This window comes from Anticarsia gemmatalis, chromosome Z, assembly GCF_050436995.1.
Source record: "Anticarsia gemmatalis isolate Benzon Research Colony breed Stoneville strain chromosome Z, ilAntGemm2 primary, whole genome shotgun sequence".
In the NCBI taxonomy this organism is placed as follows: domain Eukaryota; kingdom Metazoa; phylum Arthropoda; class Insecta; order Lepidoptera; family Erebidae; genus Anticarsia; species Anticarsia gemmatalis.
The window spans coordinates 4,396,222-4,424,019 of record NC_134776.1 but is presented as its reverse complement, the minus strand read 5'-3'; the positions used below and the strand labels follow the sequence as shown (position 1 = coordinate 4,424,019).

The 27,798-nt window shown below is 32.8% G+C and overlaps 1 protein-coding gene across 2 annotated transcripts in view; it reads left to right on the top strand.

Moving 5' to 3' along the window:
* The window catches only part of LOC142986225 (protein bric-a-brac 1-like), a 267,874-nt gene that overhangs the window by 42,751 nt on the left and 197,325 nt on the right, over nt 1-27,798 (top strand). Inside the window, exon 2 of one of the 2 annotated variants that reach the window (XM_076134580.1) lies at nt 22,129-22,146. The exons of the other annotated variant lie outside the window; for it this stretch is intronic. Coding sequence (XP_075990695.1) covers nt 22,129-22,146 — 18 coding nt within the window. The remainder of the gene's footprint in view (nt 1-22,128; nt 22,147-27,798) is intronic. 2 annotated transcript variants of the gene reach the window in all.

The window sequence follows — 27,798 nt, the reverse complement described above, 5'->3', positions numbered from 1 at the left end:
TGCGTTGCAGTTATATTCCCGATCAAAACAATGCTTTAATCCGCAAATAATTGTTTCTAGTAAAGCAGTAATTTGAGTACAGACTTTGTATGTGTTGTTTCCTCTAACGCAGGAATTTTTACTAATGTGCGCACAAAGAAATCTAATTCCTATTCATATGAATCATGGTTATTTTCCATCAACAGTGTGAGAGAATTTCATCACACGGTTTAGCGAGCCGTTTTAAGGTTACATGTATTAAAAGACTAACCTTTTGCAATTAACCGGACACGGTTGCAATCTCCGGACTACTCTCCCGTTCACAAAATTTCCCGATTGAATATTACACGGGAATCGAATCTGCGATCTCACAATCAACATTGCCGCTGCGATCTGAAATGTAGCTTTCTAACAGTGAAAGGAATTTTGGAATCGGTCCAGTAGTTTCCGAGTTCTTTTTCACACAAAGGTAAACAAACAAGATTATTCTCATTTTAATATTAGTGTAATGGGAAGATTATGCGAGAAATATGAATTAGGTAAATTGATTTTTCGATGGACTGAATACTTCCTGGTTTTACGTGTAACTGTTATTTAAAAATAATCTCGTGAACTAATTAAAAATGTACAGTTATCAGATGATTTCTGGCACATACATCTGAATAACGTGACATCATATTACAGGGTAATGTTTTGCGACGCTAAATCCAATCTCAATTTGCAGCATTCGCTTCAAATAAACATTAACTACAGAAATTAAAGTTACAGTTCTCCTAACCTCGAAAAGGGAATTTAATAAACCCTAACTCATAAATTATTACCGGCTTTCGAATATTGGAGTCGGTTTGTTTATCTTTTTTGTACCGGACGCATCGGGGCTTCGGTATAGTATTTAAATGTATAGACAAACAAAGGGCGAACAGAATGCTCGGTGTGAAAGGCTCTGCTGTATCTACTACTATGTATTGTGCCTAATTGAAACACTGTTTAGTACGCTTGAGACGATTTGATACTTTGACTCGATTGTGATCGAGTTCCGAAGCAAACAGCAAAATTGCATAGTCAAAATAGTCACTTCGTTAAGTCGTAAAGAGATATGGCACGAATAAAATAAGCTGTAGTTTTAATACTAAAAGATCTTTCTTGTACTATCTTATCTTATAATAGTTTCCTATATTAATTATTCGATGTAATATCTTTTCCTATCTTACAATTTAAATTAAGCTTCATTTTAAACTTATCTTAAACCTATTTCTGCATTAAAATATGCGTCATATTGTATTTAAAACGCTTGTTTACTTTATTTCGATCCAGGTGTCTTTACAATGGGATTGACAAGTAACGTATGAAAATCCATCAAATGTAATTCTATTATTTTCCCTTTGATACTGACCCGACCATACCGATGCTATAAAATGGCGTCGTGGCATGCCATTTCTAAGATGTCGGTCCCATTCACAATAAAATTGCGGTATTCTTGTTTTTAAAGGGGAATCACATCAAAGCGATTTTATTTTTACGTACTTTTATTAGGCAACGTAATTAATTTTATTCTTTGTTGTGAGTTTTATAATAAAAATCGTATTTAGTTGTGTTCTAATAAAAGATGAATTCACAATTCAATTAAATGTCAAAATATAAATGGTATATTTTTGTAGATATACTTTACAATACTCACTGAGGCTACGTTTAAGCTGTTTTAAATATTGCTATGTTATGGAAGTCCTAACAATTAAATGCTTCTTCGTAATTCTGATCAAACATAATTTTTACTTATGCAAAATTGTATAGAGACTACTTCATTGCATCCAGCACGGGGATTGACCTTCAGGCTTAAGACAGTTGATTTAAATGTATTCAGTAAATTGTATCATAATGGCACGGAGGGGTTATGTCGGACACACCTGTTCGATGAACGAAGGCGATACAGGTTTGATGCGATAGGGGTGCCATTGCTACAAGCAATCGAGTGTAAACCTTACTTTGTAGTGAACTTAAAATGTGTTTGTAGTAAGGTGTTTAATATTTTCAATTGCAATTATACCTTTTGTGGTCGTATTTTTGGACATTTATTTCAATGATATTTCCTGATGTGGTATTTTTGTTAAATGTTGTTTAATGTAAGTTTTATTAGTATAGATGCGAGTTTTCATTCGATTATTCTGGTAGTAGCCCTTCAAGATACTTTTGCAAAAAGTACCTTTTTTACTTTTAATAAACTCGTGGTGTCATTAAATGTATGTAGGTACTTTATTTTTACACGACATCAAATTAAAAAACAACTCTGTCATAAACTACGGTTATAAATGATATAATTAGTATTATTTTAAAATATCAAGACTATCGAATCTCCGGTGTTCTTCCCGTCGAACTTTAAGTTTACTTATAATATTAAGATAAATATTTCACACGCCCTTGTGAAACTTCTTTATGGTCCGAGAGCATCATACTATGCCTCCAGTCTCGTGTTTTTTATAACAATTAGACGCGTTTTACCTCATGTTATTGTTGTATAACGGTTTGTTTATTGTGTGTCAATAGATATGTGTGTGGTAGTAAGATCGGTTCGGGTTTACTCGTTAAGAATTGAGACTACCATGGTGTGAGCAAACAGACTACTTTAAGGATTATACTTCGTGTTAATAACACTCTTATGGTAACTGATTTTTCCTTAAACATTTACTTTTTGCTACAAAATTCGTTCGCAGATTCCCAGAGTTACGGTACTTGTTCGCTAAATACAAATAAACTCACATTTTAAAGTCTAACTTCATAAAAACGGGCGCAAACGATATTGACAATCTTTACAAACATGAAAATGAATTCGGGTAGAGTTTTTTACCCGATTTTATTTAGTTTCACAGCTGTCTAGCTGACAATCACATGCTATAATCTAATTCTCACTCGATTCCCACCAACATTTTGTGTTGAATTTTTTCATAAAGGTTTATTACATTGACAGTATAGTGTTATACTGCCGTAGATATGTTATGATTATAAAAAATGGTTCAATACTAACAGCTTTAAGAAACTAAAGAGGTCTTGTAACAACTCAGTAATTTGGCGTGCATACATAATGAGGATAACACCAATTTAACTAACACGTCTATCAAAAATCCCAAAGCCCATTCCGGAGTTTCAAAGCGAGCCTAAGAAATGGCAACAACCTTGCCATTTTATTACAAAGAACTCAAAACTACCAAGGAAATTTGCGTGTAATAAATATACCCGCCTAATACTTTCGCAAAAAACAAACGATATAAAATTATAAGCTTGGTTAACAGTAGCACATCATGAAACATAATAACGGAAGGTTTGCAGTGCGGGCGGTGCCGCGCGGCGAGCTTATATCACAATAACACTCGACAAACTTTTCTCATTTTAATGTTGTTGAAGCAAAAGTTTAAATATAAAAATATAATGATACCGTACGCATTAGTGACTCATTGAGCGGGCCGAGTGCGTGCCCGGCTCCCACCCTCGCGTCGCGAATACAAGTTAAAACAAATGGAAAATAAACTTTTCAAATAAAATAAAAATAACCCTCTTGGCGGCCGGGAGGGTGGGGGGCCCGCTCCAATAAAAAATATAATAACTTTTCTTTTTATTCGGCGTAATGGCAACGATTGTTCCTTTCTAATATTGTTTCTGTCCCGTTTTCGCCCAGATTATTATAATGGGGTGCGGGAGGCCGTGCTCGATACGCGGCGATACACTGCGATACGGTGCCACTCTTGTACTCAACACGCTCAACACACGACAAACATCCAACTGTTAATGAACTTTTTAATATTTATAGTGGCGGTGTGTCACAAAAATGTTTCAATCAACGTTTACCGATATTAGTTAGTATATGACATGTCGAACATAGTATTTTCAAATTACAACAAGTGTAATAGCGCTGAGTAATTACTGCTTTACGAGTTGCAACGTTTGTAATTATAATCTTTATGAAAATCCAATTATATTGGCCATTTTATTTGTTACTGAGCTTTTATCTTTTGAAATAAAATTGTTATTTTAATGTGTACACAATGCGTTGTGTTTGATTATGATTAATAATTGTAAATGGCATCGTAAGAGCTTCAGAAGTCGTAAGTAAACTCGGGTGTGTGGAATTTGATTTTACGCTGCATGTTTGTGTTATTTTCGCATATAATTTTATAGTATTGTGACATTATTTGTATTCGAAAGTGGTTATATTCAACTTTAGAAAAGGTTAATATCCAAAGCTAGGCATTGGTATAATAATTATGTGACTAAGGTATTTTAATGCTGCATTTTTGCGCAAATACGATGTTTTCTGTCACGAGCATTGAAACGTGCAGGTACTCATTTTACAATACTCAGCTTATTCATTATTAAAACTAAGAATTAGGGCATTAATAAATACTAAATTGGCTGTCTATTGAAAATAAAACGTAGTATCCGACTTTTGGTCTTCAACCATTTCCATAAAATTCTGCTAAATTTGATTTACCAGTGAAATTTAACACACAAACTTTCGTATTTATAATAATAATGTTCCCAGCTTAAGTAAAGTGTCAAATATCCTATCTGCTAGATAAATTAACAGCAAATTCATGAACGAAACTGTCAAAACCAGTTGATAAGCTAACCAATACTTATTCAGGAGTAGTAAAATCGGGACAGAGTATGGATAAGTGTTTTAAAAAAATTGTTGGGCAGTGTTCATCGTAATCCATCGCACGGTGTGTAAGGAGCGGGACAGGGGCGTCTGACCCTACGTCATTTAAATATCATTGTTGCGCATACATTTGATAACTGGTATTACTGTGCAGCCCCGGTTTTACTTCGATACTGTAATCATTATTTTTATTCAAGTGTATCATCTTATTTTTGCTGCTGTGTTGATGCAATTTGAATAAGAGACAGACGTAAGTGTCGGATAAAAGTAGTGTTCAAATTGAATAAAGTTTTACAGATTAGCGACGATTCAAACTGGTGGATAAAACAGTAAATGTTTGTTTTTGTTTTATAGATGTTAAAAATCCTACTGGAAAGATAATTGATACGTATTCAGAAGTTGCGAAATTAGGTCTAATTAGCAGATTCTCAAAATGCTGTCCGGGATAAAGGTTAGCCAGATATGAAATGTTTCTAAATTCCCAATGATATCGAGAATAGTGGACATCGTAATCGGCTTACGCATACCTACTCTACCGGCATTCACAGAAGAAAATTCTGCTAATTATAGATAAAGATACCTTGATCTCAAAGCCGACTGGCTATCTATTCATCTAAAACCTTAATACCTAATTTCTATCACGCATTTCGAGGAAAATGAATGTCTTCGACTTGAACTAATGCGTTGAAAGCTTAGTCACTATCATATGAGCCACACGATTATACACCTTAAGTCTATCAAATAAAGCATTTGTTAGGTTTCAATCCAATTTCAGTTAACAACGCGCAGGCAACCCATCTTTCTAAGACCTGTTCAAAGTAAAACTGCATTCAATTTGACTCTTGAAATCTATGAGTTAGAGTCGATTTCGCTTTGAAGAGAACTTTTAATCAGTAGTTTGAAAGAGTATTGGAGTCTTTTATTAGTTTTATTATATTTTAGATTTTAGAAGCAGTAATAGACTTATATCGCTACAGGCTTAATGTTTTTTATAAATCTATTTGCACTAGATGCAATTACATAGGTACCGGACAAAGTGGTATAAAAAAAGTGACAATAATATTTTGATTGTTTTGTGGGCTGTCTTAATGACGGAAGAAATGGGACGTCCATTTAATAATTCTTAGCTAGAGTTTATCGTGAAGTTCTAGAAATATAACAATTTGTTCATTCAAAAATCTCAGGTAATCGTGAGCGACCCTTGTGTACAAGGCACGGTTTGTAACTCCGGGCAGCTACTGAGAACCGCATACTTAAACAAAACAGTAGCGCGATATTAGTCAGCTGATACAAATCCCAAATTATACGCTCCATTAGTCCAATGTAAGAAACGTCATAAGTAATCACTTCTTAATGGCATCATACGCCTTTTTTCAACTGACGCAACACTTTTCAGATAAAGTAGATTGTTCGTTGCACTTTCACTGACAGAAAGGCTTAAGTCGCTATACGTTTGTTGGATCTTACGTCTTTTTTCAACTGTGTTTTACCGCTGTAACTTTTACATTCATTCTGTATATGTTATTAAAACAATAATATCTATTGTTCTACACATTGTTACGTTGTTTTGAATTCTATAAGCGCAAATAATAATATTGTAATTTGTTTTCGTGTTGTCTGTCTGTTGTCTAATGATTATGTTTTGTTACGTTCATTGTCTTTATAATAGACGGTTAATTTTAACTGTCATGTGCATTTGAGCTGAATTTCGTCATTATATCTTCAACTATTGCATTAAAGTTACAAGAACTAATTTAAATGTAGTGTTATGTTTATAATTAAGTACCAGAATAACTATTTATTGGACTTTTCTAGATGATAAAAATAATTAGGAAGTTTAATAATGTGACAGACGTGACACTGTATACATATTTTACCTTGTGACTGAACTGTGGAGAACATTTCGATTGAAAATAATCTATAATTGTTAGTATCTCGTTGGTTGAAACACTTGAAATCTAGATAACAGTTAAAGCATAAAATATAAGGAATGCATTTAAGAAATTATAAATGTAATATGGACATTGTATCCGAATATAAAATTCCCACTTGGATATTCTAGAAACGCTCCTTTTATTCTAATATAAGCTCTGCAGATTAACTCCGGCCATTTTAAATTACATGAAAATTTCAGATATAGTTTTATTCTCTTACGAAGTTAATGTAGATATTTTAAAACTTTAAAGTGCCGCTAAAACGTATTCGAATTTAAAATATCCCGATTTCTGTTAATCAACCAAGCAGTAGCTCGATTATTTTCTACTATCGACTGCCGACAACCGGCTAGCTGTCAAAAAATGTTGAATGACAATCGGTTTAGCGCCTCTAGCGGGCGTCGTAGAAATTATTTTGACAGTATATTTTAAATTGTAAACTCTCAATAATTGAAAATGCCGACTGTACAGAATCGTGCTACAGTAATTTTCAGTTTAAAATAATTCAATTATTACTTGTAAAACTATTCCGATTACAAATGTTAAATATCGCAGTTCTTACTCGTTTAAAGATGAAATTCCAAATATTTCATCAGAGTATTATTGTTTACTTGTGCCTCGCTGTTTGAATAGTTGGACGAAACTAAAAAAAACACGTCCGACCATCTGAATGTCTTTGGCTCTATTTAAACATACGTTTCAATTTCGTTCCTAAACATATAAAACTCTTTTTTTATTGTTTGTTAAAATAATAAGAATTGTGTGTGGTATGGTTTTTGGGGTAAGAGACTTCGGACAGTTGTATAAAAGCATGCTTTTGGGCACTAGTTTACAACTGAATATCAACTTAACATGTGTAGTTTTTGCATGTTAGTTTACTTGCTATTTATAGTAAAGAATGTTATAGAATGGAACTTTTTAACACGTTCGAAACGTTGCAAATTAATCATTGAAGTGTTATTTGTATACCTTTAAAGCCGGTGTGAATGATCTCATCATTTTATTGGGGATTCTTGTTAGTACTTTATTGTTGCCTAAAATCTAGATAATGAATGATTATCTCAAACTTACTCTTGATTTAAACCTAAATCTAGATCCTTTTTTAATTCAATACGTTTTTAAAAATAAGCAAAAGATAGTTCCGCCTAAAAGGATTCTTTTTGTTATTCTGTACCTCGACGACATTATTTGGAATAATATTGAGTACAGTCAGCATCGAAATTTTTATTTATATTAAAATTTTAAAACTAATATTTTAATAGCATCAGAATAAAATTACTAAAAGTACTTTGAATTGACTTGACAATTGCAGTCTAAATGGTCATCTAAAAGCACTAGCTGGTAGAAAGCAATGGAGGCTAACTAAACGGCTATAAAAAAATGGCCAAATGCTTACCTTACGTCTTATCGTTTACCGACAGGTGTGTGCGAGTGTCTATGATGTTCAGTATTTTTCATTACCGACTTTACTTTTTACAGTTCGGAATTTTAATTGCGTTCGACACTCGGGCCTTTTCGTGTTTTTTCGTGTTTGTTCGTCCGGGACCTTTCTCACTTTATTTTTATTGTAAACGTTTGAATAAACACTATTTAGTTTACGCTATTACTAAAATAAATTTCTGTACGATTGTTTTGGAGAGTGGTGTATATTATTTTATGGATTTTGTCTTAAAACATAATGGCTCTGGGTGTGTACCGGCCTGAATTTTGATTTATAACAGGATAAGTCGATTTAAGAAAGTGGAATAATTGCTACTCAATGCACGACCTATTAACCATATCTTTCCTTAACATTTTACCATCCATAGCGACCTAATATTTGAACAAAAAGTATTGTAACTACAAATGCTATAATAAGCCAAGCTACTCTCAAGTTATTTTTTAACCTAAAAGTAATAATTTTATAGAAAATTACACATCACACAATTCTTTGAATTTTCCTCTACAATCAACAAGAAAAATATGACCTTGATTTTCTTTCATTTTTTCACAAACATCACCATGATAAGTAGACTGTGAGACTGAACGATTGTTAATAAATAGTAATTATGTATGCACCGGCCTTCGTTGTCAAACGAAATTACATATTATTGTAGCCAGGCAAACATCGTAACAAGAAATAATACATTTCTATTAATGTCATTTTCTACATTATAATTACTTAAGAGTAGTATGGTATAAGCATTCGTCACTTACGTCTTACATCATTGAGAATTTAAACGTAACATACGAATGACTTTTTGAAGTTACTTTTATTTGATGGTCGCTGATTTATAAATGATCACGAGGAAAAATATACTCGCTATTCGCAATTAAAATACAATGTATAAATATAAAACTATTTCGTTACTTAGTGACTGACGGACTGACGGACGATACGAAACTACTGAGCGCAGAAAGTTGAATTTTGGTGTGAAGTTTCCTTAAGAAGTGTAGAGGAGCAATAAGAGACGATTTTTGGAAATACCCCCTGAAGAAGATGAAATTCCACGCGGGCACAGCTGTGCGGGAAAGCTAGTGTTCTATATTTTCGTGTTGAATATTTTCTATATTTGCTGTAGATCAATTATTTGATATAATTTTCAGTTTGTTTTCTATTGTAGTTTTTTAATTGGAATCGGTTTATCGCACATGGCTAACACAACTGTTTTATTATTTAAAAACCAATTTTGCCGTTTGTAATAGAAAAAAACAATGGTGTGTTTTATAGATAATATTTATGTTTGGTTGATTGCATTAAATCACTCTATATAAGGAATTAGTAATAAATTACAGTTCGTATTAAACTAAGCAAGAGTTTATTTGTATTTTTTTATATACTGTCCTGTTGCAATGCACTGTCCTATTGCAATAAAATTATATATCCACCAAACTGACCAGACTTAGGAAGTTCACAGTTCTTCAAGATCCGTTTAAAAAACTATACTCGCAAGATTTTATCTCGACATACAGTTTTGTTCTAACATAATTTATTATTTTCTACGCTTTACTGATTCAAAACAATACAAGTATATAATTATTACATGAGCATTACTATATTATAATAATGTGATACACGGATACAAATTACAAACATAATACGTATTCTTAGGCCGTTATTTGCTGGCCGCAATTATTGCCCTCGCGCGGATTAAGTATAACTTATAATGTTTCTATATCACTCCGTATTATTATAGTTTTTAAATAATGATACACAAACGTAGACTACGTCTCTACAGTTATAATGCTATACAATATATTGATCATGTTCTCCTTTGCGGCCCTAATCGGTGAATGGAATTCCGAAATTATATATTTTTGATATGCAAAATCGTTATTTGTGAACCATTTTTGAGAATTATGTTTAATGTTGGTTTGGTTTTTTGATGAACTTTACAATTCCAACAAACTTATCCTTAAATTGAGCAAAAACTTCTAAACACCTTATTTAAGAACGCTTGCCGCAGTTTTGCGAATAAATAAAATTTGCTCTTGTAGCACTAAATCTGCAGCAAATTCGCTTCTAAACCTAGAAAACCCTTACGTCATTTTATCAGCGTAATTTATATTCGTAGTGCTGCACTTAATGGCACTGGTACAAAGTGTTGATAACAAATAGTGTGCTCCAACAGCCGTTAGAGGCAAGCGCTTTAACTTTTTGGCAAGTGACGCTTGACTAGCTAATGCATGCCTCTTAATCTCTTCACTAAGCTTGATGTGCTTTCCCAGCGCTGACTCAATTCAGACAACTCGAAACGGATTGACGTAACAAAAATACCTTTTTAGCACCAACCGTCAATCCACGATTTAGGAAAGAATTCACTCGGTGAAAAGCAACTGGAACAACACTACGACAACGTAGCTTTCTATCGGCGAAAGAATTTTGGAAATCCGATCAGTAGTTTCGAAGATAACCCCTTGTACTTCTTTTTAATATTAGGTATGGATATGCAAATATTTTTAGTGAGCTGTCGCCCGGGGCGCAGCAACCCTAATCCCGATAACCAAATGTTTCCAACATGGTATTTACCCCTCTCGAAGGTACCGAACTGGCGCGGAACTTGTAACCACCGGACCGAGAGCCCACTACTATAATTATGTTCAATATAAGCACAGAACTGCGTTATTAACGTTTGTTTTTTTCCGACAATGGAATAAAAATTATAATAACCATAAAACATATTATTGTCATGTGAATGTTGAAATATTTTGGTTGACGTTCCTCCGGCCGTTTTTTGTTTATGACATGTGTTCACCCCAAAATGTATAGATGGGTAATTATGTATCAATTGATCGTGTTTCGGAAGACAATAGTGGAAACAATAGTCTCGGCGAGAAAGGAAGCGTTTTGTTCTTTTATAACCAACTTTTATAGAATACTCAACATTTTATCAAAAAGTTCTTAAACAGAAATTGTACTTTACGGTAACTAAAGCATTATAAGTAATTCAACGACACCCTCGTTTTAACACACAATTTCTTCCACAAGCGTACAAAAAACACCGGTTAACCGTGTACGGTAAGTGTTACACCATAGTCTATCACGCTACTTAATTATGAATGGCAGAATACACGCGTCTTCGAGCGCGGTGTAAAGAACCCGCGGGTTTACTCACGATAATTTCCACTGTACTGCAGAAACATGTAATAATTTAATTGTAAAACGTGGAAACACAGTAACTAGAAATCATACATGTATTTAACTGCCCGCAACAAGTCTAAGTATGTATATTAAGAAAGTAGCTTGCTAATTAAATGAGAAAAACAACGGGCCCGATAAAACTCTCGTTTGTAGGCAAGTTTTTAATAACAACACAGATAAATATAGCTTTTAAATTATTGCAATAAAGTTGAAATTTAATTGCAACGTGAATTATTTTATTCCCGCGTGAGAGTATGGGCGTGCCATAGAATGTTTTCGGTTTTACATCTATCAGTGGGTTTAACCTGTTGACTACAAGTTTTCACAACGCTAGGTACCACTTAAATGTCATAAAACAGGGAAAGTATGTTTGTTTATCATTCAGTATACGTGAACGGATCCTAGAATAAACTTATAGAAAGTCTATTAAGATATTTATCCTTTGCGTCAACAGATGGCGTTGTAATCAGCTGTGTAAAGATTAAACAGTTTTTATGGCAGTATGTTTATACATTTTGTGAATTTAAACTGGGATTGTATATTTGTCTGTTTTATTCAACGGGTACATAATTATGTAGATGTAATGTGGGCGTGTAATGACATTTACATACGTAAGTCCCAAGAGTAATTATTTGACGATACGGAAATTTGAATCTGTATTGTCATCTAAACCTAATAAAGTTTGGGAGTTAGTTTCGATTGCATTTCGGGTGTTTGTCGGACGAGCTACTGTTGTTCCGGAGTTATTGAATTAGCATATTTGTGATATATATCCGTGTAGTAATATAATACAGTATAAGAAATACAAGTATATCAATATAAGTGGTACATATCAACAGGTAAAGTACTTAAAGTTAAGTTACTCCCACGTTTGAGCGGGTGTTTTTATTCGCCGTGTACAATGTTTCTAACGTATGCAGTTAATAACGCTCATTTTATTCGTTTTAGACCGACCGCCGTACGTTGGCCCTATGTCGTCATAGACTATAATATTTATATTCAAATATCATTATAAATATAGATGTTTGTTATTTGGTTTCTTTCTGAAAATCTACTGAGTAGGTTTTCACGAAACCTGTCACAAAGATAGTTTAAAATTTAGACCAGGACATAGGATATTTTGATACAACGTGGACGAAGTAGCGGACGGAATTTATTGTAATAATACGTAATAATTTGTATGTTGTTTAATTCATCCATGAAAATACTTTTAAAGTATATCAAACATAATATCACTAGTTTCAGATATAATTATGACTAATAAAACTAATAAAATATAATATTCCATTACTCTACATTGACAAACAATTTGCTATTGCCTGTAATTGTATTTTAAAGTGTAATCAGTACCCATCTTGTATAAAAAAAAACAATTTCTCATGACTCTCATTACTACGATTATAAAACATGATTAATTAGTATTCTATCTTTAAAATATTTTCCTCTGCCAATATCACTTCATTTTTCAATCGTCTCATAACTCGTTGCAATTAAAGTTCAAAATGCCGTCTCCCCATTGCCAATCGCAGGCAAATCTTTATGAAACAAGCTATAAATACACTAGTACAGATATATGAGTTTGTAACAATGATATGAGTCACTGTATTTAAAACGAGTGCCAGCTGTAACCAGCGGCGTCTTTAATGAACTGTTAAGATTTTTTTGAGGTCACTCTAGATGGTAATATATAGATTAGTTTATTAATGTTATTGTTTATTGTGTTAGACAGAAATAGAAAATAGATATCACTAATGCGAGAAAGAGAGGTATGTTTGATTGACACTCTCTTCCCATTTCTTTATAGAATAACAGTTTTTGTTACGTCTTGCTATTTACTTTTTGCGTGTTGCAAATAAATGTACAGTAAAAATTTACTGGAAAATAAATTTATTTCTAGTCACGTATCCATTAATGCGATACATTAAACACGACTAGAAAACAATAATTAGAGTCGTAAAACACAAGATATAAAACATTGAGGAATCGACGAAATAAATTGATAAACAAAAAGTAATATGTTATTATGATTAAACATTGCAATCAATGCGAGTGCTCGTAGGCAATCGCCGTCGTTGGCGTCGCGTCTGGTTAATTATTTACTCAATGTATATTATACATGAATCAATTTATTCGTGCTCTGCTCGCGACTGACTGCATATTTTTCAATTACGTCAATTTAAAATAATACATAATTCGCTAGTTGTGACTCATTGGGAGCAGACGAACGTCTCTTTGTAATCATGTTGATTTTGTTATTAAACTTTGTTGTTTTAATAAAGGGTGGGTGGTTTTTTGTTTTCGGGGTATTACCGGTGCGTGGGAGTGGGGTGGCCTTGTAATTATACCTAGGTACTTAATGAATAACTATACCTTTATGTTAGTAGTAGTAAAGGCTTGATTTAAGATTGTACGGATTTTCTAGCAGTTGCTACGTAACGTAAATTACCGAGTTCAATGTCTCATTCACATTCCATCTTTGCAAAAATTGCAATAGTTCATAGACATTATCTGAACTACGTCAAAACTAGTTATTTTTACTTACTAGCCAACCGTATAAAAACTAGTTTTACTGAGCATATAACCTGGCGTAACCTAACAAAATATTCAAAAAATATTTTTCCATTGTTACATATCGTGTCAGGACTCAGGATACGTTCAATTTTCACAATACACAGGCTCCGTAGGTTTCTATCAATCATTTATAATGGAAACCACAGCTCTAGGAACTGGCAACTTCAATTAATTGATCTGTCAGAATTTTTCTGAGCAAAAATCATGTTTTTTAATTGAGAATCGTTTTTTCAACGTGTCTGCGAAAATATTTGTTGCGGTTTAAACAAAAATGTATGTTTCTGACGTGACGCGAGGATGCAAAAATATGATGTATCCTTAAATAAATACACGTGTAAAAGTTAAACTTATTTTTATTTTTATAGTCTCGTATAATAGAGCTTAAGGGAATAAAGGCTTCAGAAAATGTGAAGTTCAAAATAGACACATGATTAAACTCCGGATAACTATTGACAACTTTGTATTGGATGTTCTCCTGAGATGTAAATAAAACAGTGCTGTGGTATAAATAGGGTGTTATAAAAATAAGGAGTTACAAAAATACATTTCAGTATATTGAAAAAATATTTTATAAAAATTAATTAGGTATATTACACTACCGATCGAGCCCTAGAGGTGATTCTGTGGTAGTCACCCGAACCGTGGGGGGTTCAACACGGTTCGGGTGAAGTATTTTTTCTAATTTGTCCCAAATATTTCTCAAAATAGTTCGATGTATATTAAAGTGTCCGGTAATTAACAATAGAGTCGCCAATACATGGCACCAACATTGTTAGACACCTCTACCTTCACTTTAAGGCATGACAAGCGTAATATTATTAACGTATAAATAATTGTAATATAAAATTTTAAGGTAGGTACCAATTAAATAATCACGATAGAAAATACGCAATATAACATCGTTTCCTTACATTTAGGTAACAGAAGTATACACGCGATATTTACTAGAATGTTCCGGTTCACGCTGAACACTTTACATATAATTTAGAAACTTAAAACTGCAGTATTATAACAGTATTATTATGCTAATTGTTTGTTCTAGTATGTAGATTGAAGATACATAGGTTTGATGCCAGTATCGGTTAGTTTACTATCAAGAGTATGTTTGATCAAATGACTTGACTTTTTTAAAAGTATTGTGTCCAAGTTTGTAACTCCGGCTTGTTCAGTTCAGTAGTTACGGAGTGAGGGAATGTGAACAATAGGGGACTGAATTATTACTTATTATTACGAAACCATGAATAGTGGTTGATCAGCTTAAGTTAGAAAAGAGTTAGTAAAAATGAAATGAAGTAATTTTCATCTTTCTTATTTGTCTTTTTTCATTTTTAGACTTATTAAAACAATTTTAACGTGGCTTTTAATGGAACATTATGTGAAATTTAATAGACTATATTTTAACAAAGAAACCGGTTTGCAGAACAATTAAAAAAACCGCTTCTATCGCACAAAAAGAAGCATGATCAGAATCATTAGCGTAAACACAAGTAAAACTGCGAGCAAGGCTAGTCTATCATAAATATGTTCAATATATATTATAATGGCTACACGTACTTTTGCATGTCATAATTAATCTATATAACGACTAGCATTTCATTTAACTTAGTACTTCCAACAGTAGCTACATTATTTATTTGATGCGACAAAAAAATGACAGACTGACAGGACAATAAATATTTGTTTCTAGTCGTTAAGCTCTGTAATTTGCTCATATTATTTACTTAAAATATAAAAAATTGTGCATAGGGGTGACTTTTGGTAAAAAAAATGTAAAAATAAATTACTCTAAGAAAATCTAATTAGCATCTGGCCACGAAAGTAAACGCAATATTGCTGATGAGACCCGTAGGTAGCCAGCAGTACTACAAAAATAGATATTTAATGTAAAAAATATCACTGAAAAATAGAAATCCTTCTTCTCTGACATTGGCTTAAAATGACAAGTCTCTATTTAATAGTCGTTAAATCAAATACCATACAAAAATATTGTATTTTTATCTAAAAACTAGTGTGACGTAACTGGGGCCCCGGCACCACGGAGCCCCGACAACGCAGAACCCCGTGATTACGGGGCCCCGTTCAAAAGTCTACCCCTGAAGTTTTCAAATACAAAATCTTAACACACTTATCTCCTAAAACAACTCCTTATTACTGCCAACATTATTTTACAAAATCGAAGAGACGTTTCAAAATTACGTCATTCAGTTTTATCAATAAAACATTTTTTCCAAAATGTAGGCTAAGTTTTCATGAGACTACATAACATATAACTTTAGGGGACGTACACAAAGTATTTACAATGTATTCAGTCTGCTACTCGCTACTGTATTTGGTTTATGCCGACCGTTTAAAATTAATTAGACAATTTATATTCAAGTTGCAATGAAGACTGCCGCTTTATTATTTATTGAGCATATTAAAACGGCGAACATTGTGTTTCTGCCGTTTTAAATGTCTAAATAAGACATGAATGTTTTTCATGGCATATTATTCGGATGTAGCAGATTTTTCTAGTGTTTTGTTACAATTGAAATAGCTATTTTTACTTTAGAGGCTTTGGAAGAATTATAGTTGAAAAATCGATTTACTATTAGTTTTAATTTTTGTTTCTATGCGGTCTCTTGATCATTTCAATTAATCTTTCTTATTACTATCCAAAAACTGGGCACCGAATAACTTTTCTTAAAAAAGTAGTTGTTCCGCAATGCTTTACGTTTGTGAAATAAAAACTATAAAACTAAAATGTAAACAAACTATCATCATACTCATTTCAAGTACACTCCATTCAAGCAGCACATTAAACTATTAAATACAATATAGCAATTCAGAAAACCAATCGAAAAGAATTATTTAAAAACTCAACGGCGAAGAGCAATAACGTTTCTATAATTGCAACGCTAACGATGTATGCATTTTCCAATACGAGAAATGAAAAATCAAATACATTATGCAAATAGAAATCAATTTATTAAAATGTTCCCTCATTCACATTCAATTGAATAAGTGTATCTTGAAAATAAAGTGAAGAGTAAATGAGTAAACAGTTGTGGAGTTTTGCGGTACACTAATAGGTTTTGGTGGTTTTTAATGTGCTGCGAATTTCGGCGACTAAATGGTACCTACACAAGTTATTGACATTGCCTTTTTGAGTTCCGTGCGGTTTCCATCGACTAGATGTTCGCGGTGTTTTAAATAAACTTCAATTCTCCCTTTTAGTGGTATTGGAAACAAGTGTCAGTTCAGTTAAGCAGCGTTTTTGAGGTTGAGATTAAGATGCGTGGGTGTTAACTAATATAATGTGCATTTATAAGCTTTGCGTCTTTTGGTAAACTGTTAGATTTGAGGCACTTTGAAATATTTGAAGTACTATTGTTTTACAAAAGTCTTATGGCAAATACATGACACTTATGCCAATCTTATAAGACTACTGACTAGTCTCATTAATTAGAAAGGAAGCTTAAATACAAAGTAAATAGATTTTCATCAGATGGAACTAATAAAATGTATGACGAAACAAAAGGGGGATATGTTTTTCTCGCGTAGTAAGGAATGTTGTTGGTATTTAACGATTATATGCCTCTGGATGCCGACACCCCGGTATTTCGCCGGACATTCAGATTATTTCGCTCATTTGATTAAGGCATTTTTGTTTAGACATAGTTAGTAGTAGAGTATACATATTATTCTCGTACATTTATTATAGGTACCTATTAGCCATCAATAAAAATATTTGGCCTCGTGTAGTTTTTGCGGCAATTTCATCAAACTAGGCCTTGATTTGGATTTACAAAATTATCACCCAAAATTATAGTTTTTATTACAATGATACCGAGCTACTTTCTAATTAGAATTTTAGTTATTTGGTTTCTAGCTCCTATTTTGGTGGTAGGGTCAATCGTTATAAAAAGTTGCCTTATCGAAACTAAACTGACTATTGAACCTATTTCTAAATCGAGATGAGCCACCGTCCAAAGGGACCACCGACACAGTTTTTCTCGAATGTTCTATATAACAGGTCGTATTACGTATATTCTCGGACATCCAGCCGAGTTCGCGTAACGCTCCGGTGTCGATCAACAATCAATGCGATTATGTACATTTGACGCGACTGATCAACGATCACAGGAACGTACAGACTTCCGTAACTAATTATAATGATACCACACTGTAAATATTACACATTGAATTATGTCGCTTGATAATAGAGTGATTGTCTTAGGAACAGTGTATTTGATACTTTTATTCGCTGATAGGCTGTTTTGTTATTGGACTGTTGAGGTTTATTACTCTCGTTGCTATCGTATCTACTCTTAATAATATTTTAAATAAATTGACGGTAATTATTTTTATAGGCTAACTACGGTATCGTTACGCTCTTTTTTGAGAATGGTATTCAAGTTGACCCAAAAGGGTTTTTAAAATATTTGATATTACTATGTTATAATTATTATCGCGATCTTGTCTAGTGTGATAATAACCTTAAAGCAGTTAGCGAAAATAAACATTTGTCATGGCGACCAAACGCTTCATATTGACATGGCACTACAGGAAGATGGGATTTCGTATTAGAATCTTAATCTCGGTCTTATAAGATTTCACTAAAATGGACTTTCAATCAATCCTACTTACAAGAATTAATATTTACAACATCACGCCATAGCCCAAGACGTGAAGGCAGAGATGTGAGAAATACACCCGCGTTTAGCTACAACGTTTCGTTTACAATGTTAGGCCCATGTAACAGGGGACCAGCCAGGCAGATTACCAAATTCCGAACTACCGAGCAGCTATTGGGAATAATCTGATATTTATAACTTAGTAAAATCCAGTAGGGTTTTGGCCGAGAGTCGAACCCGATTGACAACTCGGACACACTCTGTCTGACTATGTACATTATTATATTATAGCTAAGCGCAGTGGAACGTGGTCTTCATAACTGAATCAACAGGTTTTTATCCAATTGACATTCGACCAGTTTCATTTAGATACTTATTTCTTATTACAATACGTAGTGCTTATTATTGATTCTAATTATACTAATATTTTGTGCAAACGTTTGCAAATACTACTAATACGTTTGGATGCTTGTTATTCTTTGATGCAAAAACTACTGATTTTGGATAATTCCGGGACTTGCAGCGCGACATCGAGTTTGACATTTGCAATTTACTGCAACATATAGTTTCTACGTCGCCCGCTAGAGGCGCTGATAAGATGGTCATACAGAATTTGTCAATAGCTAGTCGGTAGTCGATACATGAAAATAGTAGGAAACAGCACTTCTAAAACAGCAAAAAAAAATAATTATAGTGTTGCTGATAGAAATGTGTACGCAGTTTAATAGTATTTCTGAAGTTAAGCTCAGTTTACTCGTTTAACCAGCCACTGTATTGTAATCGGGTAGATTAAAATAAATCAATGAATGAAATCCATTGCACGTACTAACGCTAACTCACAATTTAACATTAAAATCATTTTTTTGTAACATCATTAATTGCTAATAATTTCGTGTGCGCTATTTTTTTCTGTTGGCATTTCATTGAAATATTGTTTTAGTTAGCACGCTCCGACTGTTAGATATTTTCTCTATCTACTAATAATCTACGTTCTAATCAGAAGCGGTATAGTTTTTTCGTCGTAAATAGCAACAATGCTGCATTCGCTTGTTTTTTTTTCTTTTAGTAAGCAATTACGTGAGCGTTATTTTATTTAGTGATTCGTTTCCTGGGAGATCTTTTTTCGAAGAAAATATTGTTCCGAGTTTTTTTAATTTGGGTATTTGTGTTGAATACCAACTTTATTAATTGAAGTTTTGTGTATAAAAATGATAGTAATCATTTTAACGATGAAAACAATTATCACTTTGAAAACACTAAATAACTTTTCAGCTGCAAATTTACTGTTTTTGTTTGAAATATATAATTATTGTATGCATTAAATGTATACATCAACTCTAACCAAATTAATCTTGCGTTTATAAATAGTATGATATATTAGCTTTCTATTATAGCAAGGCTTTTCTAAACAGTTCAGTAATTTCCGAGAGTCTCCTATAAAACAAACAGACACTTGATCATGCGTACAGATTAGACCAAAGTTATTAGCATACGTCATTCATTTCATAGTTTGTGACGCGCGATACTATAAACTTTCATGTGGTATATTTAATGTGTTGCAAATACGTTTAGTTACGTACAAAATAAACTGAGATCGCACACCGTGAAGAACCATATTAATAAGTTAAGTTTTTATCAACGAGAACATGCAAGCGCATACTATGTAAGTGTCTCTCACTATTGTAGCGTGTAGTGGATTTTTTTCTATTTTTTAATTAATCTAATATCATCTAATTATGATAATAGATATAGTGGAAAATGCGTTGTTTTGTAAACGCGATCACACTCAGTAAATATTTGAAACGTTTTAACACCTTGGGAATATGACAGAGATTTACGTTATCGTACTCTAAAAAGTATTATAAATGAGAAATTCTGTATATTATAATATATATTCCGTTTACTGTCAAAACGTTTAAACCGGTTTGAAAAGAAATAGAGAATAAAAAGAATATTTTTTAACTACTTTTTTATAATAAGTTACGAAAGTTTACAACAAAGGACAAATGACAACGTGGACAAATCAACTTGGTAATAGATATAAATTAAACAATAATAGACAGGCAAGACACACGATAAAAGAGAGGTTAGGTTACAAACCACGTGCTCATTACTTTATATATATATAGGAATTTTTAATATAGTTTTAAAAGTGTGACTTACACTTTTAAAACTATATTAAAAATTCCTTAGCCATGCAGATTTTGTTACGTTTCCGTCATCAATATTTTCTATAATAAACACATTACCTAAAAATGCCTTCGTTTTCGATTCTATCAAGTTTCAAGTGACGATAGTAACACACAGTTTTTACAAAGAATACTTCACGCCGAATATGCAATGTGCTATCGATCGCTTAATCGTCGCGCCCATAATTTATCTAAACTTAAATATGTATTTCTTTGTGGCGTGAGTTTGTGCACCGCAGTGTACGAGAGCGTGTGCACTCGCTTGCAAACAAACTTAATACATTAAATTATGTATTGCACACCTCGATGCAATCAAATAAATTGCTCGACACTGTATTTCATAGAATATAAAAATATTTTAGCTGCTATTGCTTTTGTTCGCATGCTTATGTTATTTTTAAATATGGAAATGTTATTAGCATTTATATTAGCAGGTGTTGCCAATTTAAATTATTTTATATTTTTCTTTCTATAACTAGGTAGTTTCATTGTCACTCTTCTCTATTATTTCTATTGTGAAACAATTTATTGTTATTTACTACTACGCCCGTTAACATTTAAAAAAACAATACAGAGAGCAAGAGGCTTAACCTTTCCGCGTATAATCCCCTTAAGATCATTTCGCTTCATCGAATCAGTCCCAAATAACAACACATGAGTTCAAACAGAAAAACAAAACAGAATACTTATCAAAGTACCCAAAAATAATACCTTGCGGCCTTCCCGATTGATCCCTATGAGCTTGTGCCCATAGGGATCAATCGGGAAGGCATCATATCGGAATTAATCCTTTCGACTGGTTGTTTACACAACCAGTTGTTTATACAACCAGTCGAAAGGATTAATTTAGTTAAAGTCGAAAAAAAGACACTATAATATTACTACCGTTTACCAGTACTATGTCTTATAATTGTTGTTAATTCTATTAAACAGTCCCGCGATGTATAAACAATAGAACATTAAAACAATATTCTTTATAGATAACAGCTTCCCCTTAATATATTACATGGAATTCCGCAATTAACTCACAATCGGTATAATTATGTATACTTCAAATCATTATTTAAATCTTGGCAACATTATAATCTTGTTTTTTTCTTGTAGAAATTGTTGTACAGATGACTACAGAAGTGCTTGTGGAAATTATTTTTTCCGACTTCCGCAACATGAAAGAATATCCTTATCTTAAACCAGCGATATCTCTTTTTAATACTTGTTGTCTTTCTGTCAGTTTCGAATCATAATTATGACAATATGTTTTTTACTTTAAGTCTATAGGTACCTTCAATTATATTATTTGACTCGAGACAAGTAAATTGAGGCTTTCATGTCGTTCCCATTTTAGCATGTTTGCTTTGCGACTGTTTTACTTAATCAATCGTAATAGCCTTAAAAGTAATAAAGCATCTGAAACTGAAAATTTTTTAAAGTTATCATGCTCTGATAATGTTTGACATAAGTAACGCTTGCGATTCGCTTACGTAGTTTACTAGAACAATATAGATTCTGTATTATTCTTTCTTATCCTAAAACCCTTTTCTCATCTAAAATCTAATATTTTCTCTTCAAGGTAACCTCAGGCCACAAGGTAAGATTGCAACAAGAAAACAACATATTTTTTATTAACTAGAAACGTTGTTTTAATAACGTCATGCTTGGGAACGGGGGTTTCGATAAATAAAGTTGAGAGTACACAATCTGCTGATTGTGCACAGAGCAATATTTACTTTTTGTTATTGACCCAACCCGCGAAATGGTTGAAAAGATTGCTATATTTATAATAAAGATATTTCGACTCTCGTATGAAAGATTGTTGTTCACGCTCGGATACCGTTAAAATACCGCGAAACGTTGAGGCAATTAAGTCTAGCGTTACTTTGTAACGTGAATGCACTTGTGCAGTTGACTGTACGACATATACATACAAACACAATGGATAATTAATATCGTTACACAAAAGTTACGCATCAACGGCCGTCTAACAAGAAATATAGTACATTTACCATCAACAACATAACAACTAGTGCAGACACCATTAAACGTATTTACCCTGTGTATTCTGATGGGATAAACAAACAAACTATCTGCAGGCTTAGCTTGTACTGCGCCAAAGTTTTTCTATCAATAAAAGTGTTGATTCAGTTCATTTTTGTAAGCCAGAAGTGTGACCTTACACTTTGTCACCTGTGGTCGCACTTGTTGCCCGATGTGATTGTTTTAGTTTGCTTTAACTAACTCCGTGACTTGTTCGTGGTGAAATTTTCTCTTGATTTTATGACTTTTCCCGGTGTTGGCAATAGCATATGGTAGGAAATAATCCGGTTGCGTGATTTCAAAGATTCTTTTCTCTCTTCTCTAGATAAAAAAAATGATTATATTTTTGTAACAGAAGAGATATGGTATTAGTAATAGTTACTGTCGATAATACCTTCTTATAAAACCGAGGCTAGTTTTGCAATGTAACACGTTAAAAAAGGTACCACTGATTGTATTATAGTGCTGTCCTCTTCACACTCGCTTAATACACTATTTTCTTGCTACTCTAATTTAATTCTCAACTTACAATTTTGCTATTTGATATACCCATTCGCAATTTAATAATAACTATTGGCAAAGAACAATTATACTGCCTTCTCGATAAGCAATAAAGAATGTGCGTATTAATTTTGCGAGGCTTAATACTTTGTTTTACGGCGTAAATGTTATAGTTTATATATTCAAATGGTAGTTTTAATATTTTAACTGGTGGGGTTCGATTACATTTAGATCGAGCGTTGATTCGAACTGTTGAATCGGTATATTAGAATATATATAGCGTCCACCCGATGTTTCGTTCGCGTTGATCTTTTTAACTAAATAAGAAGTGAATTACTTTGGGGATAGTTTATCATTCTGTTCTCTTTTTCCAAACAAATGGTTTTGTCGTAAAATTTTTAGCGATGATCTAGAATATTCATGAATGAAAAGTAGTGTACTAGCGTCAAAGATTTATAGGTTTTATAAAAGAAGATACAGCTATTTTTGTCTACGATGTTACAAATACTTTTTAAACTTATATTTCTTGGTAAAACTCGTAAATACGCCTCGCGAAATGAAGTCCAGCCCTAAGGATGATATGTTATGTGCAATTATCTTGCATGTGTGTGTGTTACGGAGCTCAAGTTAAATTTATAAATGGTTACACGTATGAAATTAATATAGAGACTACAGTGTAAAGCATTCAATAAAAATAGGTGCTATGACAGCCACTTACCTACGCTATATAATTTAAAGAAACATCTTTGCTCGTATTTCAAGGTACTGACAGCTATTATTATACTCTCAGATTTTTACTTTTACTATACAACACTCACAATTATAGAATAAAATCTATGTATTTTCTTAACTATTTAAAATAATTGGCAAATTATCGGTTTACAAAAATAAAATAACGTCTTTAGGTTATATTTATGAAAGCGAAATACTGTCGTATGCTAATTGTTATAATTTCACAAAAGAACTGTGACAAAACTTAGCTAAGCGATAGTTGAATTCAGGACCAAATAAAGGATACTAGTATAACGGGGTAACTATTGACTACAGAGGTTTCTTAAAAATAAAAAGAACGGACCATGTTTAAGGTCAATAATAGTATTAAAATGACACAATTTTATTCACTGTGATGTTTACTGTCAAGTACCGGAACTTGTCGCTAATTTTGGTTGCAAGCTATTTATTTATTTCTTTTATCAAATTGACCCCAAATTCCTAAAGTTACCCCGTTTTACGGTACATATTTTTAAAAAGTCATCCCCAAAAACTGGGAATGAAAGGTGTAGTAGCATCAAAAAAATAATAAATACGTTTTTTAATAACGAGTTAATATTGAAAATGTAGAAACTGCAACAGTGTTGTCTGACATTTTAAATGGTCGACCACTTGCACGCCCGTGCACGCGAGCCACAGCTATTTAGTTGTAGTTATAACGCCAGACTTTATCTTTACTGTAAGTTTGTCTGTGTGTTTTGAGTACGAAACTGCTGTATCGGATTTGAAGAGATTTTTTGATAGACTTTTTGAATAATAAGATTTATTGATGCTAATTGGTAATATTCTTAAGTTTTTGGTAGTTGTTAAATTTTTTAAAGGAGACTTAATAATATGTGGCAAAAATATCCATATACGTAGACTGCTTTTTTTTTAAGTTTTGGGTTAACTATCAATATTAATTACCTATTGGTACGAAATTGGCTAGCTTAGAAATACCTATCGTAATATAAAGAGTAAGCCCCTCCTTCTAAATAGACAGATTATAAAAACAATAATTTATTACTTTATCAACACCACGATTGACAGCATAATAGTTATCAAGTAATAATTCATAATGAAACTAATTAACTACATTGCCTTGCAATTGTTCGATTGTTCAACTAAGACTACGTAATTAAAGTTATTTTTAAAATAAACATTATACCTACTTGTCACAATTAAATTATATTTATTTCTGAAAAATTAACTTCCGCAATATAAATCAAACTTTTTATCGTCTTTCACAAACACATAAAAAGTGCACGATCATGCCTTGAAAACCTCCTCCTTTTTGCAGGTCGGTTAAAAAAGGACACGAAGTACTATTCGATTATTTTTCCAAGCAATATTGGTAGCAAGTGTTATGTAGGAACAAAATCAAAGTACCTCAACTTGTACTCGATATAGTCCAACCACTTAGTAAAGATCCTTTTTGTGTAAGATTCACAACTGAAGAATGTATACAAAATGCAGAATTTAGAACATCCGCGACAATTCCTTATGCAACTGACAGCGGTCTATTTGATACGACTACTTTATTTTGGAAATACGAAGAATTATCCTACTAATATTATAAATGCGAAAGTTTGTGAGACCGTATGTATGTATGTATGGATGTTTGTTACTCTTTCACGCCAATACTACTGAACCAATTACGATGAAACTTGGCTGAAGACCCGGAATTACACATAGGCCACTCTTTTTCCCGGAGTTCCCGGGGATCGGGATTTACACCGGAAGGGTTTCCACGCGGACGAAGTCGCGGGCCTCTAGTTAGTTATAATCTAAATAAACCGCGCATGCCAAGAGTCTCTACTAAGCGATCGGTCTATAGTTATCAAGTTCGCAGCTTCCCATGGTGTATCCGCACCATCGATTACTCCAAGCACCATGGACTCCATTACTTGGCGAAGGTCGATTTCATTTGTGATCCCTGTATTTGAACACGTTATGGCCTTACATTAATGCGAGCCCAATCATAATGTTGATACAGAATGACAACTTCGTGATGTTGTTCAAAATGTTTTATTGTTATTAGTTCTGTAGATTCGTGTCAATAAATTTTTCAAGTACAGGTGTATTTTACTTCCCGTAGCTATTGGATTTATCAAAAAACACGAAGCCAGATTTTTGTTTGTTTACTTCTAAGAGGTAACCAAATGCTTTTTGATTATTAGCTTTCGTTCAAAGTTTAAATAATAAACTTCATCGTTCTTAACTTTTCTTCTGCTCATCTGAAAATCATACCTATTTATGCAACACAACCTTAAAAAAAATTTGGTCATTCTTTGATGCCATTTTTTGCATACAAAACCAAAATCAGTATTCTTAAATATTTATAATAAATTCTTGGAAAAAGGAAACACACAAATATTTATTTCAAGATTCAAACCCTCCTTTGCGTAGCGCAGTAGGGTAAAAAAAACAGACAACGGGATATCGACAGTCGTGACTCTTAAACAAACATTATAAAAAAACAGTCATATTCATCGTCAATTGTCAAAGTTGCCCTACTGTTTTTAAATGATCAATGATTCATGCGCGCGTCAGTGTGCGTGGGCACATGTACGTGTGCGTGCTATTAGACGTTTCATACTGTGAGGTCGACGACTCCACAGTACATTGTAATTGTAATTTATAATATATTTAAATGGTGGTACATTTGATAGATGGATGCGGGATTCTGCAATACTCGTGAACGTATAGAGGTTACAAGAGCAGACCGATTTATACATGTAACGTGTTTGAACTTTTTTGAACTTGGCAATGATAAAAGCTTTATTTTTATTATGTGAAATACAGACTCTGTCTCGCGTTTATAATTTATGGTTAAGCAAGACGGTATAAACGGCATTAAGCCAAATGACTTTTATTATTTAATATCAATGCTCATTAGCAGTTAATTTATTGAAAAAATACCTCCTTAATTTTGCAGTGCCCTTGAAAATGATAAATAATAATTTTCTATAAAATAAGGAGCATTCATAAAATAGATTGGCAAGCAATTAATTTAAATATTAACCATATTAAGATTAATTTATTTAAATTCTAGTACTAATACCTCGCGGCTAGCTAGCTCCATCTACCGGCAACATGATAATTCATGTAAACATCTGTAGACTTCTTACTTAATAACACCTGCTTATAATTTTAACCCCGTACAAGTACATTCAGTCATTTAGTATTTTGCGTGGATACAATTTTGTCTTAAGTATGGCATTATATTTAATGGGTTTTTATTAAAGGCCTTTTGATCACATTTAATGGTATATAACTATTACTTGATTATTATTAAAATCAGTTAAGATATAAATAGACTGGTTTGAACCTGGGACGGCTACTTGCTCGAGTCCTTGTATTATTAATGATGTAGGTGTATTATGTTTACTAAGTACCAGATTTAAAATAAAAAAGTTTGACGTGAAAATAATTGGATATTATATTTTATATAAAAATGTGCCTAATGTAGTATTGAATCATCTGCAATGGTTCCAAACAGGCAAATGATGATGAAGATCTCTAAAACATTTGATAATATAATCGTATCCAAGTATCTCGTAAAATAATAATATCGTGCCGAATACCTCAGCGATTGCGCCGCTATTTTCAGCTTTTCAAATTAATTTGTGTAAAAAAGATCGTAAGTTTTCAATTAATATGCATATCTTTATAAAAAATAACAAAAGTGTCATATAGAATGAATTATTAAGAAAATATATTATTCATAGTTAATATTTTATCGTTGATCGTGTTATTATGAATTGTGATGATACAGCTCCGTCTGGCGGCAAGAATATGAAGTACTAGCTGACCCGCGCAACTTCGCTTCACCTAAGAGAATGGGTCAACATTTTCCCCGTTTTTGTAACATTTTTCGTTGCTACTCCGCTCCTAATGACCGTAGCGTGATGTTATATAGCCTATAGCCTTCCTCGATATATGGGCTATCTAA